This window comes from Parus major, chromosome 4 (assembly GCF_001522545.3).
Source record: "Parus major isolate Abel chromosome 4, Parus_major1.1, whole genome shotgun sequence".
NCBI lineage: Eukaryota > Metazoa > Chordata > Aves > Passeriformes > Paridae > Parus > Parus major.
In genome coordinates, this window is record NC_031771.1 from 18103517 (window position 1) to 18129603 (window position 26087).

The 26087-nt window shown below is 39.7% G+C and overlaps 1 protein-coding gene across 8 annotated transcripts in view; it reads left to right on the forward strand.

Moving 5' to 3' along the window:
• Window positions 1-26087, forward strand: part of LOC107203034 (melanopsin-like) — a 75873-nt gene that overhangs the window by 11837 nt on the left and 37949 nt on the right. Inside the window, exons 4-8 of one of the 8 annotated variants that reach the window (XM_033513976.1) lie at window positions 112-3045; window positions 4500-4609; window positions 10988-14082; window positions 15492-15593; window positions 19604-20387. In XM_033513976.1, coding sequence (XP_033369867.1) covers window positions 20331-20387 — 57 coding nt within the window. In that variant the 5' untranslated portion in view covers window positions 112-3045; window positions 4500-4609; window positions 10988-14082; window positions 15492-15593; window positions 19604-20330. Of the gene's footprint in view, window positions 1-111; window positions 3046-4499; window positions 4610-9473; window positions 14083-15067; window positions 15358-15491; window positions 15594-19603; window positions 20388-26087 lie in introns of those variants that run through there. The other 7 variants (XM_033513977.1, XM_033513978.1, XM_033513975.1 and 4 more) reach the window with 7 other exon arrangements.

Here is a 26087-nt window from a genome sequence, read left to right on the forward strand (position 1 = left end):
TTTGGTTTTGTTTTCATTCTTTTTTGGGGGAAATCCTCAGGGGATTTTGTTGGTTTGTTGTTGTTGGGTTTTTTAATTTATTTTTTTTTCTTTTCTAAATTTTTGCTGTAGGAGAAGTCTTCTGTCCCCAGAAGTATGTGAGGTTGATCTGTCAGAGTGGGACAAAAGGATCAGTGTATAAACCTTAAGGTTGTTGCCCCATGGCTCCAGCAGTGACTTTCCAACACCAACCACTCTAATCACAACGAAAACCAGTACTGGTAAATCCAACATAAATTCACTAAAGAATTGCTTGTATTTTGTCCAGATGACAGAACTTAGCCAGTTCCACAGCCAGCCCACCTCTGAAACTCAGTGTCCCCTGTGCATTGGTATGGTGAAGGCTGTTAGAGGAAGTATAATATATATTTTAAAAAAACCTATTGAAAATACCAGCTAACAAATTAACTTGTATAGCTAAAACACTGGATTCTTTTGATTAAGGAGAAATTTTCAGGAAGAATTAATGCCAATGGACTGAGGTAGTTCTTGGAACTTATTTCAGAGACAAGAGGAAAAGGGGGTAAATCTTTGTGCACCAGACTCAAAAACCAGGGAAGTTGGAGTGTGGAGTCATGAGATTAACAGAATAGAAAATTGCCTTGAATTTATCAGCAAGAAAATTATTTATTTGTTCTTTTGTGCTTAAGGAGAAAGGGACTCTGAATGATCTGCTTCTCAAAATAAAAATCATCTCACATTTGGATTGCTAGCTCTTCTTCCTCCTTCCTGAATTAAGCAATAGTCTGAGGTGCTTAAGAAGAAGTTTCTCAGGTGTTCTTTGAATTTATACTGGCTATGGAAAAAGTAAAATAGATAGGTAAGAGTGGTTTAATCTCCTCTGTTCTTTGCTCCTTTCATCTCTCTGGTGGTTTCTGAAGCTCTTACACAAGTGCAGCTCCACCCCTGTGTTGCCAGACAATGTGTCAGTGCTGTGTGTGTGCTACACGCAGCATGAGGTGACACTTCTGTCCAGCTGGGACTCTCAGGGACTTCAGCTGAAATGTGTGCCCCTGCCCCATGGGGCAATCCTTGAACTGACAGCTCAATCCTTGGCCTCAGCCTTTCCTTCACATCCTTTTCAGGGGGATGCCGTGTTCAGACCAGCAGGCTTGTCTTTAACGGTGCTTGCTTCCAGTGGCTTGAAGCTCAGGGTGCAATCCCCAGGTAACTTGTGTGGTAGGCAGCTGCAATCTTAGTTTGCCCATAGAAAGCAAAGAGCTAGGGCCATAGAACTGGAGGCCATTTATAAAGCTAGTTATGGATATTTTATTTTCATTATCTCTGTCTTGTGCCTCTCTGCAGTAGTTGCAGGCCCAGAGAACAAAGCAGTGTCTTTTGTTTAGTGGTTTAAAGTGCAGAAGAAGGGGAAGGAAGCTAGCATTTGGTGGATGTTAGACACATATAAAATACAAAATTAATTAAAAAGTAACAACAACCAGGCACAATTAGAATGAGAATAAGTTGGGAAAAGTTCTTCAGGGAGAGCAACAGGGATTGCCTTTGGCTTCAGACTCACCTCTTGCAGCATTGGGGAGCGGAGGGGTGTTGGCCCTTTTCCTTTTTCTCAGGTGCCAGAAAGCCTAAAATCGCCATGGCAGCATGTTCTGGAAGGGTGATCTGGATCAAAATGCAGTTCCCAGCAGCAGTGTTGTTCTCCATGTTCCAACTCTGATAACCAGACATGGTGGTCAATATGAAAGAGCAGAGCAAAACTGCACTGTCTTTTCGCATTGCTTCTGTTTTTTTCTGGAAAAAAACCCTATCTTTTCTAGTAATGTGCTCATTTTAGCTTTGGGGAGGTGTTACTAAGTGCCTGATACACTGGATAGACAAGATGTGTCCATCAGCAGCAAGCAACCAGAGGTATTTACTCATAATGGTGCAGTTTCCAAAGTGACAGAGATGGCACTGAGCAAAGTGTCATAGCTGGAGGAAGTCTCTTCAGGGTGAAATGAACTAATACAAAACAAGCTGAATTTCTGTTTTCACCAATGCAAAATTATTTATTAACTTTGGTGATTTGAGATTTAATTCATACGAAGACCAGAGCTTACTCTGTCAGGATTCCTGGATTTGCCTTCTTCTCAGCATAGGAGAAAATAATGTGAAATGCCTCCAGCTTCCCAGAGATGGGACTTTCAAGGTCAGTATCAGTATTTTTACTGCCTCATCAAGGGAAGCCTGAAATGATTCAAGATTCCTGTCTGGTGAGTCGTTCCTAAGAGTTTTCTGGTTTTGAGTTCTTGGTACTCTGACAATCATGATATTGTGAAAACGTTTATTTCTGCCCACCCATCTCTTTCCAACATTCTTTTCAGGAGATACAGATGGCATAACAGTCTCTAAGAGATATTAAGACTTTCAAGCAGCCACTGTTCCTTCATTTATTTGCTTTTGTTAGTTTCTGCATACTTTCAGGAGCTAAAATTAGTAGAGAGCCTCCAGCTTTTCACAGATGCTGCCATATTACTGACTTCATCCATCCAGCAAATGCTGACTGTGACACTGTAAAGGGTCTACACCTATTTTGTCATTACATTTATAGAACTTTTGGTTGTTGTTGATTTCAAAATACAGAAAGTCCCAGTGACAAACTGCAGTGGTATTTTGAGAGCAGTTCCTTCTTCATGTTTGCTGTAAGTGGCATTGAATGACTTAGGGGATGAGAGAAGTACAATTGCACTTTAACAGAAACATTTCTGGGTTTGGGTGCAAGTGCTTTGCTAGCAGAATGAAAAACAAAATAAAAATTGGAAGCGCACTGAGTAAAAAGACCAATCTCTGTCCTATTTTAGGTTTTGATATTTTTGTCATTATCTAATGCAGAAAGGAAAAAAATCTTTGGATGTTGAAGTAAAATACTTGTTTTGAACATATTTTGGACTATTCTGTCTATCCTGATAAAATTGTAGGAAGACATAAGTTGCTTGAACTACAAATTTTCTGATATTTATCCAAAACATTTGCTGTAATCTCAAGGCTTTTGCAACATCATCTTCATCAGTAAGTATTTTTCTTAGCAAAGATAGATCAGTTTTTTCCAAGAGTTTTAAGTACCTGTGTAAGTTGTCCTTTTCTCCATGACGGTTTTTTTATTTTACTGTGCCTATAACTAAGATTATTTCTTACCTGAAAATTTTTGTGATGTTGTGATCTAGGCAGTGATATTTTACTTCTGGCACATCATTTGACATTTTATTTTATGCCAAGCATCAGAACTGTGAGTGTACAGCAATCCATGAGCAATAGAGAGCGCCCCCCAGTCTCTATGTGTTAAATAATCACTGCACTTCTTCCGGGGTGCAATGAGAAACTGATAAAAAAAAGTGAGACAAGATAACGTATCCATAGGTTTTCTGTTCCATTGTCGAGCTTTTCTGGGAATCCTCATGAAATGATTCACTTGTCCAGACAATGCTGCCTTTTGTTTCCACTGATTCAGAGAGCGCAGGAAGAGAGGAGCGGCCTGGAGGAGCTGGCTGGGTTGTTGGGGTGGGGTTGAACGTAGGTCTGCATCAGCCTGGTTTTGTACCTAAAGATAAAGCAAAGGTATTGGTCCAACCCCAAACATTACACTGTCAGTCTGACAGGTTGCCTGCAGGCAGCTTTCTTGCATTTTTACCAATCTCATTATATGTCTGAGTGATCAGGGAGTTTTTGCTCATCCAGGTAGTCTCCTGAATTTGTTAGAAGTTACCCAAGCCAGCCTTGTCTCACACCCCTCTCACTCTTTCTGCTGATCTAGAAGAGAAGCAAGGGCTGCTTCTTTCCCCTCACATAGCAATGGCAATAGCCTAGACAGACCCCTGCTGGAAGGGAATGGTTGGACTTAGAGTCACAGTCTCCAGTTGTGGCTAAGTGAAATCTGAAATATTCAAGAGACAGCCCTGGTCTGTGTGCAGGCAGAGTTGTAGGCTTGGTGTATGCCTGAGAGAGAGACCCAGAGCTCTGGCACTGCTGTCTCTTTTCAGATGACCTTTTCCCCTTATCCTGTTCTCCACATTGCTGTGTTTCCCAACAGGAGAGGACACTGTAGCACTTCCTTCTGCACCTTGCATGAAAAATGTAGTCTCCTCAAGTGGTGAACATTCTCTTTTTATCATTGCAAAATATGTGCAGAAACATTACAGAATGTATTCACCACACTGTGTACATCTCCTCCTCCATACTAAAATATTTCCTGCTGAGTATTGTCTATTTTGAAATTTCTACTTCTATTAAGAATTTGCTAAACTTACTAAGTCTCTTTCACTTTTTAAACTCTGCTTGTGTACAGGCTTCCAGTAATACACTGCTGTTTTTCCTCTAAAGAAATAGAAAAATCACTGGAGAGTTCTGACTTTTTTACCACAATATTAAAGAAATGAAAGTAGCTTTGTGTTCTTGATATATCATACTTTGCAAATGTTTGAAAGGTGATGAGTTAGTAGCTGAAATTGGATATACATTCATTTTAGAAAGTTGTCCACTTACACCTTGCACTGCTGATCTCTTACCACAATCAAGCATTATTCTGACGACAAAGGAGATGAGAAGAGTCCACAGATGATGAAGTCCAGCTAGTGAGGTAAGGATCTTTCCTCTTTCCTGGGTTGTCTATGGAGATTTCTATCCCCAGTAGAAGCTGAAAAGTGACATTTCTCTTTCCAACCTGAGATGGATCAGTTACCTTCTGATAAAAAGTCCTTCAAAGACCCTGCTTGAGACACAGTGCAGTGCTCTGGAGTAAAAGTACAGTAAGAGTTTACCTGGAAGTACCTGTATGTGCACATTATTGTTTGAAAGCAAGGTAAAATTTTGTCACCTTCAGAAATTCATTTGCTTGTTTAGTTACTCAGTGGCTCAGGAATGCATTCATTTGCATTCTAAGGGGGAGAAATAAAGGTAACAAATTTTAGTACACATTCTCAAAGTCTAGCACAGTTTGTACTTTCTCACAATATTTATTTTGCATGGATCCTTCTACTCCTAAGCAGAGAACTGAACTGAAAGCAATCACAGGCAATGCAGGGATTATCTCTTTTAGCACAGCAAGTTACTGGAAAGAGGATTTGCCCTTTGTATGACTGGTTGCAAACACTTTAGCTGACCACTAAAGCAGATGTCATGTTTGTTCTATTGCTGAAGCTATCTTTGACCTTATTTTTTCATGTTATCCCCAACTAGAGGGCAATCAATTGGAACTATTTGGAGTTACTTGTAGCTCAATGAAAACTACAGACCATCCAAAAATAATGTTACCTGTGCAGGAACAAAACAGTAATAAAATAACTGTACAGTGTTGCTGCTGCAGATTATGGTGTTGATGGTAGAGTAGTTTAGGTTGGAAGGGATCTCTTGAGATCTACTAGTCAAGCCACTCTGCTTAAGCAGGGACAGCTCAGGGCTATGTCCAGTTGGGTTTTTAATAGCTCCACAATCTGTTTCTGTGTTTTACCACCTTCACAGTTTAAATGGTGTATCCTTGATGGAATACAGAACATGGAATTTCATGTGCTTTGCTGTATATCTACTGTTTCTTCTGTAGGCTGAACAGCTCCAGCTCTTTCATCCTCTCCATGTATGACAGATGTTCCAGTTCCTTAGATGTGACTTTGTGACTTTGGGCTGGTCCTAATCCAGTAAATCCACATCTTTCTTATATTGGGTTGCCCAGAATTGTGACTGGAGCTAGTGAAGGTACACTCACACTCACTGGAAGTAACAATCTTAAACTGTGGACTTGTGCTGTTCTCTGGGCAAAGCTGGAGTACCCAAGTAAAGTACACAAATATAGGACTTATTCCAGGAAGGTGTTGTAGAACCTCCTTTTCTATAGAACTTGGTATGAGCTCTCAGAATTCAGCATAAGACTTTCAAATACTACACCACAGAAATGTGGAAACAACATGGCCTCTTCATGATTAAGTTAGACTTAAACCCACTTATTCCTACATTATCTCCTTCAAGTGCCAAATGGTGATGGTAATTTTTCATAAATTGAGTAGAGAAGACTGTTCATCAATGTTAAAATCACTGACATTATGACTCATAGCTTTTTTTTTCTCTCCTCTTCCCTATTGAAGCACAATCCTGAAAGTGGCCTTTTCTCTAGGTTTGAAATTGATGATTCTCTTCTCAGTCACAGGATGGGAGAGTTATTTAGTGAGCCCTGAATCACTCTTTGATTCCAAAATAGTGAGGGCAGGAGCCTGAAAACAAAGTTTCACATTATTAAGGATAATACACATGAGGAAATGTGATTCTCAGCTTATGAGTGCTGTATATATTCAGCCTCATGAAAGTTCATGAAAGTGATGTTGTAAATAGAGTTACCAGAAGAAATAGTTAACTTATTTTTAGAGGTAAGTATTGATCAAGCAAAGAGAGTGAAGAGTTCTAAATAATCCAGCTGTGCTAGACCTCTATGCCTCACAGGAATATTGGACCTTGATATTTAAATAAAATTTTCTTCTAGTAGCACATAGATTAAGAAAATAATAAAAATAAACTTAACAAATCCCTTCTAACTCAATGGAAACCATCAGTAATTTCGTGAGTCCAAGTGTTTACTTATCCTAATTCCTAATAGTTTTCATACTGCAGAAGCCAAGGACTTTCCAAATTGGCTTATCTAGCCTAGAGTGTTCGGAGTAAAACCAGTTCTTTCAGACTGTGTTTTCCAGTGCTTCCCAGATGGCATTTACTACCCTCTTCCTGTCTCCCACTACTGACATAGCACTCCTACATGGTAGGTAGGGCTCTAGTCAACATGCCAAACATACCAAGCCCCTTGGAGAGTCAGGACAGAAGCTGGATGTGAACTGGTGTCCCTCAAAGACAGGCTTGCAGTACTCAGGCATTGCAGTGTGCTCCTCACATCGACAGGGACACATCTACTGCTAGATGTTTTCCTCCATGTCACCTCAGCGTACACACTTGGGCTTTTCAGTGGTCTGACAGGTTGGATTAAGGGAATTTCTCTCAAGTAAGCAATGCAGGTAAATGCAGGTAAATTCTGAGGCTACGGGGCCTTGTGCTGGCCCTGGAGAACAGAGTAGTAGTGAAGAAGCTACAAGGAATGTAGCATTCACATCAGGATCACTTTCCAGGAATGGATAGAAATGAGACCCTGACCAACAGACATAGACTTATCAGGGAGGATGTGAAGCACTGTGGACTTCAGCTGCTTCTGGGCAAAAGAGGAACACCTAAAACATAAGATACTGTAAGTCGATTTGAGACTAATATTTCCACCTTGAATACTTGTGTTCTGGGTAAATATTACTTGGCTTGTTGAAAGCTAGCCAGTCAGTTGTCCAGCCATTCCCCTGATCGGCAGGAGGGCACTTTCCAGGCTGAAGCCAGGTCTGTGGGGCTGGTCAGATTGACTGGCAGGAGATGTCCTGCCTGACAAAGGCCGTGGGATACCTTTGTGAGTGTCCAAGTGTGGCTGGACGTGCCCTGTATACAAACAGGGCCTTAGGACTCCAAGAAACTGTTTATGTGTTTAGAAATTATTCTACCATCAAAAGCTGCAATCGTATCAAGAAAATAAGATAATAACATGAGAGGAGACCTAAAACTGTTCTGAATTAAAAGGGGGAAAAAGTCATTCTGTAGGCAGCAAGCTATTCCATATCTGCCTCTTTTAAGTCCTGGTGAATGTTCTTTCAAAGAATTAGTGGCTGTCAGTGTCAAAAGCAGGGTACTGTGCTCTGAGTGAAGCTCAGCTCTGAGTGAAACTTCTACAGCTTGGATATGAATAAAGAATGGTTTCAAAAGAGATGCAAGACAGACTTCTGTCAATCATTGACACCTCAAAAGTAGGGCAAGGTTAATGTTGTGTGCCACTTCCAAAGAATATTTGTTAATCACAGAAGAAGAGAACATGACAGATTATCAAGGAATAAGCGTAAGGAATATTAGATAAAACTAAATCCTGTTGTACCCCTTGCTGCAACAAATGGCACCTAATGTGGGGTAGCAACTCGAAGGGCCCTGAGGCCCTGATGATACGATGGTCACTGGGGTACCAGACCAGTCCTAGTGCTGAATGGGGGGAAGCTTACGGGGACAAGGATAAAGGAGAAATCCATGGGAACAACAATTACAAAGGAGCAACAGGACTTTTATAAACATTTTAAGTAGCTTTTAGTTTCCTTTGGGAGAGAGTTTTCTAAAAGGGATCTGAAAAAGATTGTTTGGTGGCTTTACAACACCTTTCCCAGCATGTCTGTAAACTCTATCTTTAATATCAACTTTTGGGACTTAGTTTGTGTGACCATATATGATTTAATAATCAAGAAAGACACTATAGTGCTTTGATTACTGCTCATTTCTTCTACCATCTGAGAAACCCTATACCACCATACAATGTGTAAAAATCTCCTGCTGTCAGTCACCTCTCCCATAAACCCCCTTCTAACTTCTGTGAAGTTCCCCTTATTCTCTTACCCTCTGATTTTCACACACCCTCCTTAGCCCTTTTCCGGGCTAACAACCTAACTCCTGTTCTGGAGTGGTGTTGGCTGTGCCACCTCGGACCCTCCTTTCCAAGACAGTGACAGCCGTGCCACTTGGAACCTGTTTTCCTACTCTTCACCTTCTCTTCCTGCCCCCGATTCCACCTCTGGCTCTCCCTTTTCCCCCAAATGCCCCACCTCTGGAGGTTGTGACCATTCCATTATAGGACATGCCTCTTACAGGTAAGACTGAACCAGAAGCCCCGCTCTGGAAACCATCCTTTTGTTTACTACCCCCAAAATGGTGGTGCCCATAACTCCCCTAATGGAGCCCCTGACAACTTACTGTGGTTATCCAGCACAGGACATCAGTGCTTCCACCCCTTCTTTTGAGAGAGTCTCCCACTTTCTTGCCTCTGCTGGTACAATATGGCCCCTTTGAAACCAGGCTGATCCAAATCCTACTCTAGCCATCAGTTTAAAGCCTGTGTTCCAGGGCCGGGAGCCTCCTTTAGATACAGCTCTTGCTATTCAGACTCTCCCAAGAAATCTTGTGCTCAACAAAATTGTGCCTGTATTGGTGACCACCGCCTCGATTGTGGCAACAGGCATTCCCAGCAAACTTCTAACCACCACTACTATTACTGAGAGCAAAGACATGTTAGGGCAAGCTGGGTTCAACAAAATCTGAGACCCAGAGCTCCCAAGCACTTCTGACAGAGAAGGAAAAGGAAAAACACATTATTACTACTACCAAGCCTGCTCTATACAACAAATTAATGTAACTGTGCAAGTTTTCTGTGCTAATTCTAACACTCCCCCTCACTGGTAAATATGCTTTCAGTCATATTTAGATCATTTTAAGTGAGTTTTATATTATGTTGAAGATATGTTTATTTAATTATTTTTGCTGTCTCAAGTCTGAATTTATTAAATTAAGAAGCTAAATTATTTTTATAGATGTCAAATTTAGTTTTGCTTTCATTCTCTATTTTACTTTAAAAGGCAATATATTGTTATTAATTTTAGCTTAACAGTATAAATTTCAAGTTCTCCTAAGATAATCTTTATAATACCTTCCTTTTAGGCTTTAGTCATTTAAACTTTAAGTTTCTTCCATTGTTCTTCTAGTTATATTCAAGACCTATTAACTTCAACTGAAATTGATTTTAAGTTCAGTTTAAAATTTTCTGCCATAATGCTGATTCCACCAGCCTATCGAACATCCCTGCTGCATAAAGCAATTCCGCTGGCAACATCTACCTCAGTGAGTGCTTGCTAAGTGCCTCCTCTAGTCCCTCTGTTAGATAATCTATCTAGCAGGAACAGCCAAGAGTAACACCTACACTTCTTACATACCATTCAAGCCTTCTCCTGCAACCATCTCTTACAGAAAACCATATTTTACAGCCCCCCAGTCTTCATTAAAAATGAGTAGCTTGATTTAATAGTATTAATTTAAGTCTTATAAGTTAAGTACCTTTTTTTCATGTCTCTATTCAAAGACATCAGTAGTTTATAATAACTAAAGTTGTATTAAGTATCAGTATTATTATTTAGTTTGTTAATGTTAATTTATTACAAATTATTAATATCTCTCTTAATTTTCATATATACATAATGTAAACAGTTCCCAGCTGAAGTTACAAAAAATTAATGTGAGACAAATAATCCTAACTCCCACTATTCATGTTAAGTTTTAAAAATTATTCAAGCGAATTCTATTCCCATTAAGCATAAAATCCCTCTATTTTAATTAATTTGAAGAATAAATTTTCCAGAATACACTCTTTATGCCCTGCCTATTGCCTTTTCTGCAAGGGGCCCAGCAGAATGACAATATTCATGGCTCTTATGATAAAGAGTAATCTCTAAAAGATTTACTACACCATAACGATCGCTTTCCCCCACAAACAATTAAATAATAAAAGGGGGGAGTATGAAGGCATAATAGGTCTAATTTGAGGTTTGATTTTTCACCAGTTTAAAAAGCTTTTTACAAATGATGAGTTTTATTTTGTGTTTTTATAAATGATGTGTTTTAATTTCGCACTTCATGTGTTAAACTACAGTTCTTGTTAGTGGAAAAGTAACAGAAGTTCTAATGAGAATGAAAAATCAAGTGAAGAGGAGGTGTATGTAAGCTGTTTGATGGTAAGATGAGGGGTGGTAGTGTAGAACACTTAAAAGACTATTAAAAGGAAGATAAATGGAGGAGAAAGAAGGAAAAAGAAAAGGGAGACAGTGAGAGGGAGCAAAAAGGAAAAGAAGTGGTTTACTAAGAATAAAGGGTAGTAAGTTGAGAGCAAAGAAATGAAAGAGAAGGCTTTAGTTATGTGTTACATTAATCATTACATTAAACTTACTTTCTTACCTATACCTTTTAATCTTTATATATGTCAAAATTGATTTCTTGTGTGCATCCCTTTCATGTTTACCCATATAACACCCTGTGTGAGTTTCAAAATAATCTAGTTGGTGATTTGAATTCTATATTTCAGAGAAAAAGCAACAAACGAGGCAACAACTCAAGACAAATTAGAGCTGAGCCACCCTCACCAAATGTGCTGCATTTCTTGGTCTAAAAACCCTAACAATTTGTTCCTGAGTACCTAGCAGAAGAGAAGAGAAGAAAATGAAGACTTAAGAAGAAAAAACTAAAGACTGATTGAAGGGACTTTTCAAAAGTAGAGTCTTTCCATTGAGACTGTTGTCACAAGTTCAGCTAAAATTATTAGTTTTATAATTGTCATTGTTATGTTAGTATTGTTCTACTGTTCTTTATGTCTCTGGGAATCCCTTTTTGAGTTGTCATAATCACTCTATAAATTGTCCAATAAGTACTAAGTAATTTAAGTTTTTAAGAATACCCTAGGGCCATAACCTGAAGACTATCCTCTGTTTCTAAAAGAAAATAAAAGGGGAAGTTGTGGAGTGCCCCCACCCCAGGAGGTGGGGATTCACCTACACAGACAGCATTGAGTGAGGGGCGTGACTTAAAGAAGATTCTGCCCCTCCACCTTGTGGGGTGTGCCCCCTCAAGCCCGGGAAAAGGCACCCCACCCTATTTTGTCAGATAAGGAATAGCCCCAGAATGTTCTTCCTTTCCCGTACCCTCGGTGGTTTAAATTTTACTGCAGTGTCCCCCCCTTAGCTCTTCCCATTGGTTGCCCTCCTCAATCCACCCCTTTGCAGTCTCCTGCTTGTATTGCTATTGAACTCTGACCCTAAACTCCACCCGTATCCTGGCATATAAAAACCATGACTCTGCCCTCGTTCTTGTCTTGGTCCCTGGCTCAGTAAAGGATCCTGAATTTTGCTAAACCAAGACCCATCCTGTGGTCATCTTTTCCTGTTGGTCATTAGTAGCTGCCTGAGGTCCAAGACTTCAGGGCCCAGGGGAATTGTTGCACCCCTTGTTGTGGCAGAATGCAATGAAATCCAACATAAAAAAATCAATTATTTGTTATAGGAGCACTTAACCATGAAGGCTAAGGCAAAATACTCTTTGGAATATGACCATGGCAACTGTGACAGAAGTTAACATAAAAACAGAAAAGCAGTTTTCCAGCCCACATCTCTTGCAAATACTCTCTGCAGGGGTAAAGATATATGCATATTTTTGTAGGGCTAAATCTTAACAACTTATTTCTCTCATTGCTAATGTAAGAATCCCATTTGTCTGACATGAATGTTTCTAATTATATATATTCATGGAGCAGCATCTCAAACTTAAATGCATCATGGCTAAGTACTTTACTGAATCTAGATGTAAATTAAAAGCTTGATAGAATAATCTATAAATAACTCCCTTAAAAATCAGCTTCCTTAGGAAACCATGCTTGAATTAATGATTCCATTTTCCATAAACATCCACTCACATTTATGTGTTGCATGGAAAATTAAATCATTATTGCACAGCCACAAAAGAGCCTCATGATGGCCTAACTTTTCCACATGTCCAGAACATTGTAATGTCTGTACTAATTAATTTGGTGTTTCATGCTTAGTTTCAGTTTCCAGAATACCTCACTGCACTGAAGATGCTTCTGCTTTCAGCTCTGAGGAGGCTGAGCTCTTGTGCTGGCAAGTGCTTGTGCACTGGCAGAAGGTGAGGCCGAGGGTGGATTTGTGGATGGCCTTGTCTCTTTGTCACAGGTTGGGAAGGCCCTGTGAAAGCAGGGCTTTTAGGCACTCAGGAAAGGCCCCCTGGCTGGTACAATTGATCACACTGCTTTGGATGGTCCGGTGAACTCATTCATGGCATTGGTTTACATGTGCTGCATGTCTTAATAATTTTTCCATTCTTACTGTGTATGGATAATGCAAAATATCCTGAGTGCCTGCTATCTTTTGAATATCAACACAATATATTCCATAAGAAGCACATAAAATGACTAGGCAATGAAACAATTAATTGATTTTATAATGAAGCATGAAATCAAATAGACTTTGAGATAGAGTTGAGAGAAGCTGGTGTCTGATCTGATTAAGATCAATGTTATTTTCCACTTGTTAGAGCCCAGGGGCCACTGGTGAAGTCATTTGGTCTTAGCTTAGCGGTCATAGAACAGTTTGACAGGTTTGACTTAGTGGTATATGGGTGACAGCTCAGTCTTAGGAGGGCCATCAGTGCAACAGAGATGTGGTTGTTTTGATGTGGCCAGATTTATATCATGGGGAAGAAATGGGACTGGAAATAATTTGATGGGTTCTGTGCCTTTTGATCATGTAAGAAGTTTGCTGAGCTGGAATGGGGAATTCATTGTCCCTTTATGGTTAAACCAATGAGGGTACTTTGCAGAAATGTGAGACATCAGTAGAATCATGAATTTCTTGGGTTTAAATCATTACTGTGAACAGCAGGTCCAAAGAAATTCAAGATGCTCAGCTGCTTTTGCTCTGTGGTGTGGCTTGGTTTTGTTTTCTCCATGGTGCTTTCCATGCAATCACCAGCCTGGGAAAGATCAGTTTAAGAGGGCAAGACTTCTCTGCTGTTTTGAGTCTACCTGATTCCCCATGGACTTATGTTTGCACAATCAGGATGTAGTTGATGAATGCCTTTCTTTGATTTGTAGACCAATAGGGACATCTCAGCTCCAGAAAACTGCAGCTGTATCATGGAGTGGTGTCCTGGGCAAGGAAAAGTTCTTTACCTTAAAGTATAAGCAGAAAACATTAATAGAAGAATTTCTAGGAGAGTAATAATGACACTCACCTGATGCATGCTACAGAAATCTCTCAGACTGAAGGGGACTATTATGAGAGCTAAGCAGGATTTAGAATTTACCCCTGTAAAAGGAAGTCCGGTATTTGCATGCAGAGCTTTGCTGATATAAAATCCTCATGTTTCAAGCTTTTTCCTGGGGATCAAAATTCTTAAAAATCAGGAATTTACCAGTGTAGAAGTCTTTTCAGTGTCAACAAGATATTTTCATACATCAAAGTCTGTAAAATACACATGACCTGAATTACTGAAAGGCACATTTTAACTTCTCACCCAGATTTTTCCATTTTCAGTGCCTTGGAGGGGTGGCCAAGGGGAAAAGCATTCTTTCAGAAAAAAAAGATCTTACAGCTATTCTTCCCTTACCAGGTAATTTCTAATTAATCACTTTTTCCATTACTCCCACACATCAAGCAGTTCAGGCAGAGAAATATTTGTGGTGTCACCCCTGGATGAGAATGAGAGTTAGTATATTCTCTCTGGGTCAGAGGGGGAAGGTAGTTTTCTGGTTTGTTAACTGCCAGAAATTAAGTCATGTCAGACAACACAGGAAAATTATTTACACTAATTTCTGTACAAACCAACCTGAAATAAAATAAAGGTTTTGATTTTATTTATTTTTTAATATTCTAGTCTAATACAGTAAATTTCCCATGAAATCTGTGCTTCCCTGGAAAATAAAGAGCTCTTGGTTAGTCCGGTGTGATACATTGAAGATGTACTGAGTCCTTTGCTGAGTTCTTGATTTTATCACACTGATATTTTTTTTTCATTACATTGCTAACTAAGGTATAACTAGGAAGCAGAATAAAATGTTTTAAATTTTTAGCCAGGATAGGAAACGTGAAAATGGGCAGCAGGTTAAGTAAATTAAATGTCTGTCAGTTAATTTTGGAAGACTGCTTGAGAGAGTTCTTTAATGGGCAAGTCAAAGTTGAAGTAGTTTTCACACAATCAAATATGGCTGAAAGAATTAATCAAATTTAATAATTTCTAGCATGTTAACACATGTGTAGCGTGCCAGGCCCAGATGGTCTGGCTGGGTGCTACCTCAGGATCCTTGGTCAGAGGTCCTCCAGAAGGTGATGAATAAATGAGGGATGGGCATGGTTCAGTGGCCTGAAAAATAATACTTTAATACAAAAATAACAAACACATAAGCTGGACAACAGTATGGGGTTCACTAAAAAGGCCAGGGTGCAGGGTAGAAAGTAATTTATACAAGGTAGGTTGAGGGTGGAGTCTGAGGGGAAGGAACCAATTAGAACCAGGGATTAGGAATATGTAAAATAATGCACCAAATTCTAACCAATAACAACATAGAAACCATAGAACTTTCTAGCTACATTTGCATACAACTATTCAGGGGGTAGTGTGGGTAATGTTTTGCTCTGCATGACTAACGGGATTTTTCCCATGGCCTTAAGTCAGAGTTTTCATCAACCCCCAACACATGTGTGGATACATTAAACTTTTAGTGATTTTATCCTTGATTTGCCAGCAGTATTTTAATGTGAAGCTGGATGGTGTTTTGGCACTAAAGGACAAGAGTGTGGGACTGACACCAGAATGTGAACTACTGCAGGAGTCTCTCTGCTAAGGGGGGATATCTGTTAGCTAGCTAAGTGAAGGGGGGACCATAGGGTGAGTAAGGTGTCAATTCTGTTGTGAAATGTCCCTCTGGAATAGTGGCACTATTTTAAGATCAAAATGTGGCAGACACTTTACTACGGGAGAAGCCAGGGCTCCATAACTCACTGTCTCTTCACTTTTCACAGATTTATAAAATTTCAGCAGTTCTCCACAGCCCAGTGAAATCATCACAGATCCATTTTATTCAGCTGATTCTTGCTGTTCTGTGTTCCTGTTTTGAGCTATGGGTGAGTGCAAAGCAGTAGGTGAGTGTAATACCATTTTATGAATGTAAAACCATTTCATGCTAGACCTGACTAACAAACAGCACTAGCTTTGTTAGCAGACTTTCCTTATTCTTTATACTAAGCAAGAATCCTGAGGGTTTGAGGCATCATGGAAATCTATTACCTAACACAGGCTAGCATGTTTTGAGAAATCTGGCTTTTACTACAGTAGTAATACCCTAAAGTTTTAAGCAATTTTTGGTTTAGTTAACATTAAAATTTTATGTATGGATACTTCTTTGGTTTTATCAAACTTTTATTCTTCAAAAGGTACAAGGTAAACTTAGAGATTCCATAAACTTATGGAAACTATTGGTCTCTTTTTGGGAATACTTTGCTTCCTATAAAATGTTACGGACATGCACTAGCTAGCATGCTCATCCTCAGAAACTCTGCTTTTATACTTCTCTCTAAAATCTACCAAATATCCTTTTCTCCAGACCACTGAAGGTTTAGTAGAGTATTTTTTAACTTCAGTTAACCTTAACCAAGAAATTAATCTCTCAGTATAAGCATCCAAAACCCCATAGTTCTGGAAAATAAATCTAAATCTCAGGCTAAGTTTCCTGTGTACGTATTTCTCAGACCATTGAGTCAAAAATTTTTGGAAGATATTTTTGGAACAGCATTTGTAAAACTAAAATTAGGAGTTTGCTGACACCCTGGTTGTTAAGGGTGCTCTCTTACCTCTCTTAAACAAAAATAATTATGAATCGTTACATTTTCTAAATCAAAAAGCAGTTCTATATATTCAGTTTTGACTGTAGTAAATATTTTAATGAGACAACTATTAAACCAGATCAGTGGCTGTAATTGTTGCACCACAGAGGAAAGAAAAAGATGCCTTCAACTCCTCTACTTTGACTTTAAAACTTTTTTTTGTTTCTGTCTGAGATGCATCTTCCCTGCATGATGAGATGTATGATAGCACTCAGAATTACCATGTCCAGAAGAATATGGTACCAACTCACCCTTAGAAGCTGTGGGGTCAGATAAGAGGTTACAAAATTCTCTGGAGAAAGTAGGAGGCTCTCTGGGTAACACAAAGTCAGTGGTGATCAGGAAGCAGGGAAACAGAAATGCCAGGGAGTGGGTGTAGAAGTCATTATATGTGCCAAATCTGTTAAGACTAATACTTAGTATTAGCAATAAGTTACGCAGTTATCATCAGATCATGAGGAAATAGTGACAGCAAATTTAACAAGATGTTTATGTAGTTATTCCTTTGGTTGATGTTTATAAAGTGCTACAATGGTAATGAATGTGGCATGCCTTCGGTGAGGCCTCTTAAGTGAAATAAAAACAAGTCAGTGCATGGCTAAAATTGAGGCTGCACGGTTTTGCCCGGTGCCACCCTATGCATCACGCCATGTTCCCGTTACACCAAACCAGGGTCAGGGAGGTCTGAAGCAAGAGGCACTGAAAGAAACAAGTAAAGGGAGAAGACACAGCCTCAGCTGCAGAGGGCAGACTTTGGCCTATTCAGGATAGAACCTGAATTTGATTCCTGTGCCTGGATGACCAAGAAAGCCGATGGCATCCTGGCCTGTATCAGGACCTGTGTGGCCAGCAGGACCAGGGAAGTGATTCCTCCCCTGTTGTCAGCACTGGTGAGGTCTTAAGTCCTGTGTCTACTTCAGGGTGCCTCAGTTCAGGAAGCACATACAGGTGCTGGAGCATGTCCTGAGAGGGGCAACAAAGCTGGTGAAGGGTCTGGAGCACAAGTCCTATTAGCAGTGGCTGAGGGAGCTGGTGTTTAGCCTGGAGAGGAGGAGGCTCAAAGGTGACCTTATCACCCTCTACAGCCCCCTGAAACGAAGCTGGAGCCAGGTGGCAATTGATCTCTTTTCCCAGGCAACCAGTGACAGGACAAGAGGACACAGTCTTCAGCTGTGCTAGGGGAAGTTTGGGTTAGATATAAAGAAGAAATTATTAACAGAAAGGCTGATTAGACATTGGAATGGATAACCCAGGAACATGGGGGAGTCACTATCCCTGGAGGTGTTTGAGGAATGACTGGATATGGCACTTAGTGCAATTGTCTAATTGACAAGGTGGTGCTGTTGGACTTGGTAACCTCAAAGGTTTTTTCCAGTCTAACTGATTCTGTGACTCAGCTCTGTGTTGGGCAGACTTTTAAAAAGTGAGCTAAGTAAAGGATATAGAACAAGAAGGGCTGATTCTGTCAAAGTAAAGGCCAAATCCTGGTGATTTGTGCCCAGAAATAGGTCTCTTTAGAAAATCCAATAAAGATGTTTTTTTAATGCTTTTATGAGGATCGGTGTTGTAAACCAATTTCTATTCTCACTATCCTAACACAAATAGATAAGCCAAATGGAAGCTTATGATTTAACAGTAGAAGATGGTTCCATGACTTAGGAAAAGTGATTTGTTACTCATATCAAAGACTGAAAGAGAAACTGACAGGAAGGATAATAAAACTGTATTTGTATCAACAATTTTCACTGAAAAGCAACTTAATATTTCTCCTGTGTAACACCAAATCTGAATTTCCCATCATTCAGCTCAACAAGTTTGAGATGGATGAAGTGACTTTTGGATTTAATTTTTTAATTTAATAGTAACAAAACAACTATGGCAAATCTTGCCATTTGAGCACAGGAATTTTTCCCTCCTGGACTTCTAGAGGTACACTGTGGCTGTGATGCTGAATGAGGTGTGTCACCTCTTTCCTCAGCATCAGCTGCTGCTTCCTGGCAGAGCTGCAACACTGAACTTCATGGTGTAGCTGGACTAGTAGTACAATTCTAAACATACCTGAAAGCTCACAAACCTGTGCTCTCTGCCTGACAGAATCTGCTATAGGCTGTTTGGATTACTCTGAAGCAAATTGGATTACTTCTTGTATTACAGTTATAAAAAGGAATGGTTCCAGTCATTCCTTGAATGGCAGTATGCCATTCTGACTCATGGAGCTGGCTAGAGAGGATGGATAGTCTAAGATGGAGATGGTTTTCCATCTCTGAATTTTTGATTTTTCACTGTTCTAATTCTTTATTTTCATCTATAAATTAGTTTGGATAGAAGCGTAGCTGTCGCTAAAGTGTTTAAACCTCAAAGTCATGTGCCTTGTTGCCAGAGTGTAGCTCTGACAAAGAAACATTGCTTCCTATTCTTTGTGTTGTTTGGGAAAAAGGTGGGGAGAGTACTTATGACTTTTGGGAAAAGCTTAACAAGAATAAGGAGACTCAAGAATTTATTTAATACTGTTTATCTGTTGTAATATGCAGCTGTATTTAATGAGTTTAACTGTAGCAAAGCTCACTTTACAATCTAACACCCCTTTATGCTTCTGAAAGAACAAAAAAATGTTTTTTTTTCTGTAGACCAGCCTTCTGGGCTGAGCAGTTGGATGGAGAGTTCAAAATTGCAGCTGCCGGAATAAATGATCAGTAATGATAGAGATAACTTCAGGAATAAGGCCTGTTCCCTATATTAGGAAATGTTTTTTAATTGAAATTAATTTTTGTTGAAGTATGTGTATGTGTGCACATGCATGCAGGCACTCCCAGAAATTGAAAGTGTGTGATCTGACCTGTGTATAGTTCTAATGCAAAATTTTCTGTAGTATTTCTAAATAAAACTGTGGTTTAAAAAAAAAACCCAAAACACTCTGTTTAAAAGGTTTAGAAGAAACACAAAACCTCTTTTAGTCATACATAAAATGGTCCCTAAGTTGTTCTGTGTAGTTCTCCATATCCCCTGATAAAAATGTCCTTTAAGCCTGCTGTTTTAATGTCTTATTCTGTCTTCTTCTCTCTCTGCCCTGAAGTTTTGAGCTTTGGGAAAAAGTATCCATTCCTGAAAGTCCCTAGAGCAGATAGTTGTTTTTTACATTCTGGCTATCCCTTATTCACTATATGTCTGGGGAAAAAAAACCCAAACAACTCATTTCAAAGCTTTCTTTGTTAATGATTTCTAGACTAAACAAAACTTTGTCTTCTTTTCAGGAAATGTGCATATTTGTGTTATGGTTTCTGTGAGAAAGACGGGAAAGAAGCTACTTGTGGGAGTACCTGTTGCAAAGGGAAGGGGGACACCAGGTGGTTGAAGAAGCCCAGACTTCTCAGTCCCACTCCAGCTTCTTTTGTGGTGCTCATCAAATCTCCTCATTTATATGCCCTGCTCCCAGGCAAAGAGTTTTATTCTGAAATGTTTCATTTTAGTGAAGTGCTGGATTTTTTTAATAATATTTGTTTTGCCGAGTAATGTAAGTGCATCCGGATGACTTCTGTACCAGATGGGAGAGGGATTACAGGAACTCATGTGGCATTAGACCAAGAAAGCTGAGAAATTATCTATGTCTGAAAGAGAGGGAATTTTAGACCAGAGAATGTTTGGTGAAGGGAAGAACATGTCTTTTACTAACAGGTTTTTTTGTTCTTTCTTCTGGAGAAAAACCCAGTGAATGTAAGTATGAAATCTTTTCCTGAGGTATTACAACCAAGTAGTGTTTCCTCCTTTTCTTCTGCAAGTGAACTGAAATTTTTGAAGACAAAAAGGCAGAGAAGATCCCATTTGAAAGAAAGATTAGGCAATTTGGGTTTATTTTTCTTTAGTTTTAGCATCTGTATTTGAAAACCAGATTCACATGTCATATTGTCATCCAGAAGGTATTAGTGATGGCTTCTTTTTCTAGCAGAGATGAAATTCAAGTTTCTTCTCACCTCAGGATGAATGTACTGCTATGCATCTACTTCAGTTACTGGAACACTATCGCTTCTGTTTTCTGAGGTAAGAATCAACAATGGGTTTGGTATTTGTCACTGAGTCTTGAAGATATTCAAGTCAAGAATCAAGCCAAATTTTTAAACAAGCTTGTAGTTTAAATTTCATTTTTTTCTTCTGGTTCAGCCAGTGCTTTAGGGGAATGTTATCTGACGAGCAATTCAAACCATAGTATTATTTGGTCTGAAATGGCTGAAGAAACTGTGGGGGATTTTTTTGCATCACAGTACCTCCTGAGATCTTCCGAAGCACATTGCCGTCTCATGCCCATCATTTCAGCAGAACCTGGATTTTAATTCCCCTAATTTAGGAGGTGACTGGTGAGAATGGTTTACACTGCAGGTTCCTGCAGAGCTGGAACTGGTGTCTGATCATTGACAGGGTGAGGACAGGGCTGAGCTCAGAAAGGTCACACCACACGTGCTTCCCTCTCCGTGCTCTGCAAAGTGCCATGGTTGGAACAGGGCAGAGCATCACCTGGAGCGCACACAGAGCCCGTGTCACCGTGTCAGCAGGGACCATCAGAGCCATGTTAGGGGCTGTGCTGGAGCCCCTGGAGCCAGCACTTAACAGGCCACAGCACTTTCTGCTAAGTGTTCAGGGCAGTAGCACAGCTATTGCCTAACATGTATTCCTTCTGGATTGTAACAGTTGTCCCTTTTCAAGGACATGTGGGTCACACTTGCTTTACATCCAAGTATATTCTTTCATCCTTTGTCATATAGGAACTGAAGATCTATAAGTGCTTCCTTGTTTCGATGTTTCTTTTAAGAAGGGTGTCTAAAATAGGGAGCCAGTACCAAATTTGGGGTTCTTTTTTATAACCTTATTACCTCTCTAAGCATTGATAGGACTTTGATTTGTTCAGCTGCCAGGACGAAATTCTCCAGGCTGGCTTTTTACACAAAAGGATTTTTTTTTAAGCATTTAAAGTGTGAAAATGTTTCTGTTTTTAGAAAGAAGTCACCTTTGACCAGAAATGGAAAACTTCAATATAGAAGATAACAAAACAACAACAACAAAATCTGTGTGACTGTCACTGCCATAACTTTGACAGCAAAAGTTGTGACTTTTAGGGTTTTTCCACAAGCTGTTGGAGAAACTCTGTGATTGAATGAGGCCGGAGAAAAAACTTGTGAGTTAGTAAAAAATCAGAATGTCTTTCCTGTGGAAAACACTGGTATCAAGAAAAGTGTTTTTTTAACTGAATCTTGAAAGTAAAAGAGGTTGTCTTTTGAATAAGTTTACAGTATTGGTGGTGTAGCAAAATGCTGATCTGAGGTCCCTGTTCCAGGACAGGTCCATTTCCATTCCAGTTCAAACAGCCTTTCCAGAGGGTGCATAGCAGTGCTGGGAGTGGTAACAAAGAGCCCAGATTCCTGTCCCCAAGATGAATGTCTCCCCCAGAGCCTTATGAAGTTGAATTCCTCCCTCAGGTCATTTGACAGTTGCATTTCTTCCCCTGCCATTTTGTGTCTCCAGCAGAGATAACATTCCTTGGCTGTGGCTTGATGCTGAGGACCCTCTCCTTGGGAGGCAGGGTGTTCAAAGGCCATGAAGATTCTAAGCCATGGCTGAAAATCCTTTGCTGTACTTGAGAAAATTAATGTCATCAGCTGATGAATGAGATTGGGTGTGGATCTTGACTGGGTTGTTCTTTCCGTGGAGGGACTCTAAAAGAGAGCTTGGGATGAAAAGTTGTGTCTGAGTCCTGGTAACTCATTGCTGCTGGTAGAATAAGGGAATAGGAGGAATATCAGCCTCTGTAAGAGAAGGGGCTTGGAGAGAGGGATAGCAATTATGCTGAAGCCCCTGTTTATGCAGGGACAACCACCTCAGGTACCTTCAGCTTCTCACTCTCAGAATGAAAGCAGGAAAAACTTCTCTAGGCTTAGCAGAGGTGAAGGAGAAAGGAAAAAACAAATGCCAATTAATCATTGCCAGTAGAATATGCTCTGTTAGTGGAGGAGGAGAAGGAGAGAGTCAAGCTTGTACAGATTTACATTTTTGCTGGTGAGACCTGTGCATATGATGTGTCCTAGATAAGCATTGTTGGGTCTTCTTTGTCACTCAAGAGCAAACTGTAACAGAGAGATTTGCATTCTAATTCTGTGATTGTCTAACTCATACCTTGATGTTAACTGGCTGCATTCATATCCTAAAGCTGAGATTATACTGTAGAAGTTTAGTGTTTGAAAAACTGCCACTTGTCCATGACGACTAACCCTACCTTGAGAAGCACTTGGCTAAGCAACTGCTTGGCAGGTTTTCCAAGCCCTAAAGTTTCTATGGTTGTTTCATTCACACTCAGCTGGCCTGAGCCGTGCTAACACTTTGTTTTCCTTTGCAATTAAAATATTTCAGCTGCCATGCGAAATATGTGAGACTTTTTAGACTTGTCAGAAGCTCAGCAGGATGACATTGAGTGTTTGTATAGCAGCTTATAACAGTCCCAAGAATAGTTCCTGGATCAACCTTGTGGCTATTTTTTTAAACCAGTGAAAAATATGGACTTTTCAATAAATCCATTCTGCTAATTGGCATGTGATTCTTTTCCCACTTTTTATTTCACTGTTGGTTATTCGACAGCCCAAAACACATTTCCAAACATGCTGCTCTTCCATCCCAAAATTAACATGTAACTGTGGATTACTCATCAGACCTTGACAGTCTTTTGGTCCAACAGCACACCTGGAAAGGGATTTTGATGTTATTTCTTTTCTTTTTCAAGCTAGAATGTACCAGTTCAGTGGTTATGTGTTTAGCTTTCATTGAATTTTCTTCTTTCTTCCAGTTTTTGTTGTTTTGTTTGTAGTTTTTTTAATAATCATGCTGTACTCACCTTGTTTTTCACTCTTCAGTGATCAGTAGCCATAGGTGTACCATCAGTAGCCATTGTTGGACAGACAGAGGACAGAGATCCCTGATGTGACTGTGAGACAAGGGGAGTGTGAAGCTCACTCCATCCCACTCAATCTGAAACTCCTGGAGGAGCTTTTCAGTGCAATTCTGCTCCCTTTGCCATTATAGACAGTAATCTGTAACCGAATTGAGCCTGCTTTGCTAACCTCAATGTTCAGAGACTTCCAAGGATCTGGTCAGGTTGTTGTCAGACCCATGTGCCTTAGGAATCAGTGTATGTGAACAGTCTGTTGTGTGTGAAACACCTTTGACACTTTCTGTGTTTCCAGAAATACAGCTGCAATGAGAGAAAGGCTTTGGTGAAGGCTTAGATCAAAGTTGACTGTTCAAATCAATTAAAAGGTGGTTGGTTTAGATTACATATAAGAAAGAAGACTTTTGCAATGAGGGTTGGTAGAGCACTGGAACAGGTTGCTCAGAGAGGTGATGAATCACCTGGAAATATTCAAGGGGCTCTGATCTAGTTGAAGACATCCCTGCTAATTGCACAGGGGTTGGACTAAATAACCTCTAAAGGTCCCTTCAAACCTAAACTGTTCTATGATTCTACATTTCTCAGTGTGCAGCATCTCTTGATTGACCACTGGGTCTGTTTTCATGCCTGGATGTTTAGAGTCAATCTCTGCTCTCACTCTGTCTGGTGAATATAACACTCAAGTGTTGCAAGGAGGAGGATGGTGGCATGTGAAGGCACCTCATGCTGAGGAGGGTGCCCAGAGGAGCTGGGTCATGAGAAAGCCTGCCCTGGGCATGGCAGCTCTTCAAGATCTGTGATAAAGTCATCGTCACCAGTGGTAACTGGAAAAATACTAGCAGACTACTTCTAACCACTGATTAATCCAGGATTCAGCACTCATTCCAGCTGTTGACAATTATGCTCTCCCTGTAGCTTTGCTGAGATGTGGTGTTTGTCACAATAGATCTAACCTGTTAAACAGATACCACTTTTTTTTGCTCCTGCAAGGATGCCTTTAGTGATGGATAAAATGATTCCAGTGTATGGAGGACAATGTCCTTCAATTTGTTAAATTTGCCAACTGCTTTGGGAGCCTGTGGGATGAAAGGTGTCATAGAAATTTAAAGTGCTATTATTCATCCTGAATCACTGTAGTCTATTTTCCTAAAAAAAACTCCAAACAACCACATATACTTATTTCCTGTATTTTGTTCAATGTTTGGTTGGTTCCTTTAAATCTGCACACAGAACTGCTACCACTTAGTGCTTGGATCTTGACTGTGTCTCAGGCATTTTATCTGACCTTTTTTTAGGCAGTTATTTCCCTTACCTGTTTCTCCAGTTACTTGAGCAATCTGTCTTCTGTGACTAATTTTAAGACACTGATTTTCAGTGCTTTTATTTAAATACACAGTGAGTTTAAGCATGCAAGTACAGTTCCTAAAGCTCAGTGAGTCCAAACACTTTGGTTTACTGCATTTTCTCATGTTCTAGGATTAATTACAAACAGCTGAAATAGAAAGGCCTAATGAAGAACTAATCTTGATATCAGAGGAGGAAAGAGAGATGTGGGGGACGGGAATTCAATAATCCTCTGGCTGGAGGTTTAGTTGTACCTAAACACTGTCATTCATGGAGCCAAATTAAATTGTCAGTCAAGAACCTGTCAGTCTAAACAAGTCTGAAGCATGAAGAACTTTGCTTTATTTGGCAGTTAACTTTCCCCTTGGTATCCAATTCTAAACTGAAATCAGAATATCTCACAGAAGATAGGGTTCAGTTTGATCCAGCTATGTGAGGTATTGTATGTAGTGGCTTGTACTCAGAGAAGTTTCAGCTCCAGCTTGCAGATGTGGGAGTGAACATGAGCAAAGAAAGCAGTTCCTCAGGACGTCTGGCTCCTCAGTTCCATTGGGACATTTTCAGATCTCAGAGAGCAGCATTTCCAGTATTTTAGTTACTTCTGTAAGGAAAGGAAAAAAGAGAACCCTCCTGTGCATGTTAGAGGGTTGGTAATTTCTTGTGTGATATCTGTTGACATACAGAAAATTTAAACTGGAGTTGAGAAACATTATTAGCCAACAAATTATAAATCAACAGGTTCTAAAACTATCACTAATGTATATAGTAGCTCCAATATTGTGTATAGATTTTCCTCTGAAAGGCAATATTTATGGAAAAAGTTGTAAGGTAACCAAAAAAATGTAACTGTAACAATATCTAATGTATGTGTATGTTGGATTTGAACTTGGAGCATACAAAGTAATGGAAAGAACTGAGGTTCACTCCCAAACAGATCTACAGCCAGCAGATCACAGAGATCAGGTCAACAGGTGGACCTAAAAGATGCCAGTGTACAACTGACTGAAAGACAGCAGCTAACAACTGGGCATCTTCAGAGCAGGGAGTCAGAACCTGCCAGGTCAAATGATTGAATGGAAATAAGGTGAATCAGTAGGGAATGAAACCCAAGGATGAAGTCATAATGACCAATAAACAGTACTGGTGTCTAAATTATGTATGACAATGATACCATAATTTGACTTTTATAATACAGTGCATAACACCATATTGTGTTTTCACTGAATAGTTTTGGGTTTTTTCTTTTCTGGCTGGCTGTTCAATATATTCTAACATATTCATTGTGTCTTTGGGTTATTAAATGTCAAAATAAACTTTGTTTTGAAATCTAGGCCTCCAGTCTAGAATCTCCACCATTTGCAGATTATCTATGTAACTCACAACATTCTTGTAAGTTTTACACCTGTAGTTCAATATCTACTGACTTTAAAATCATCAGTTAAAAGGGTTACTCTATGGGCAGAAAC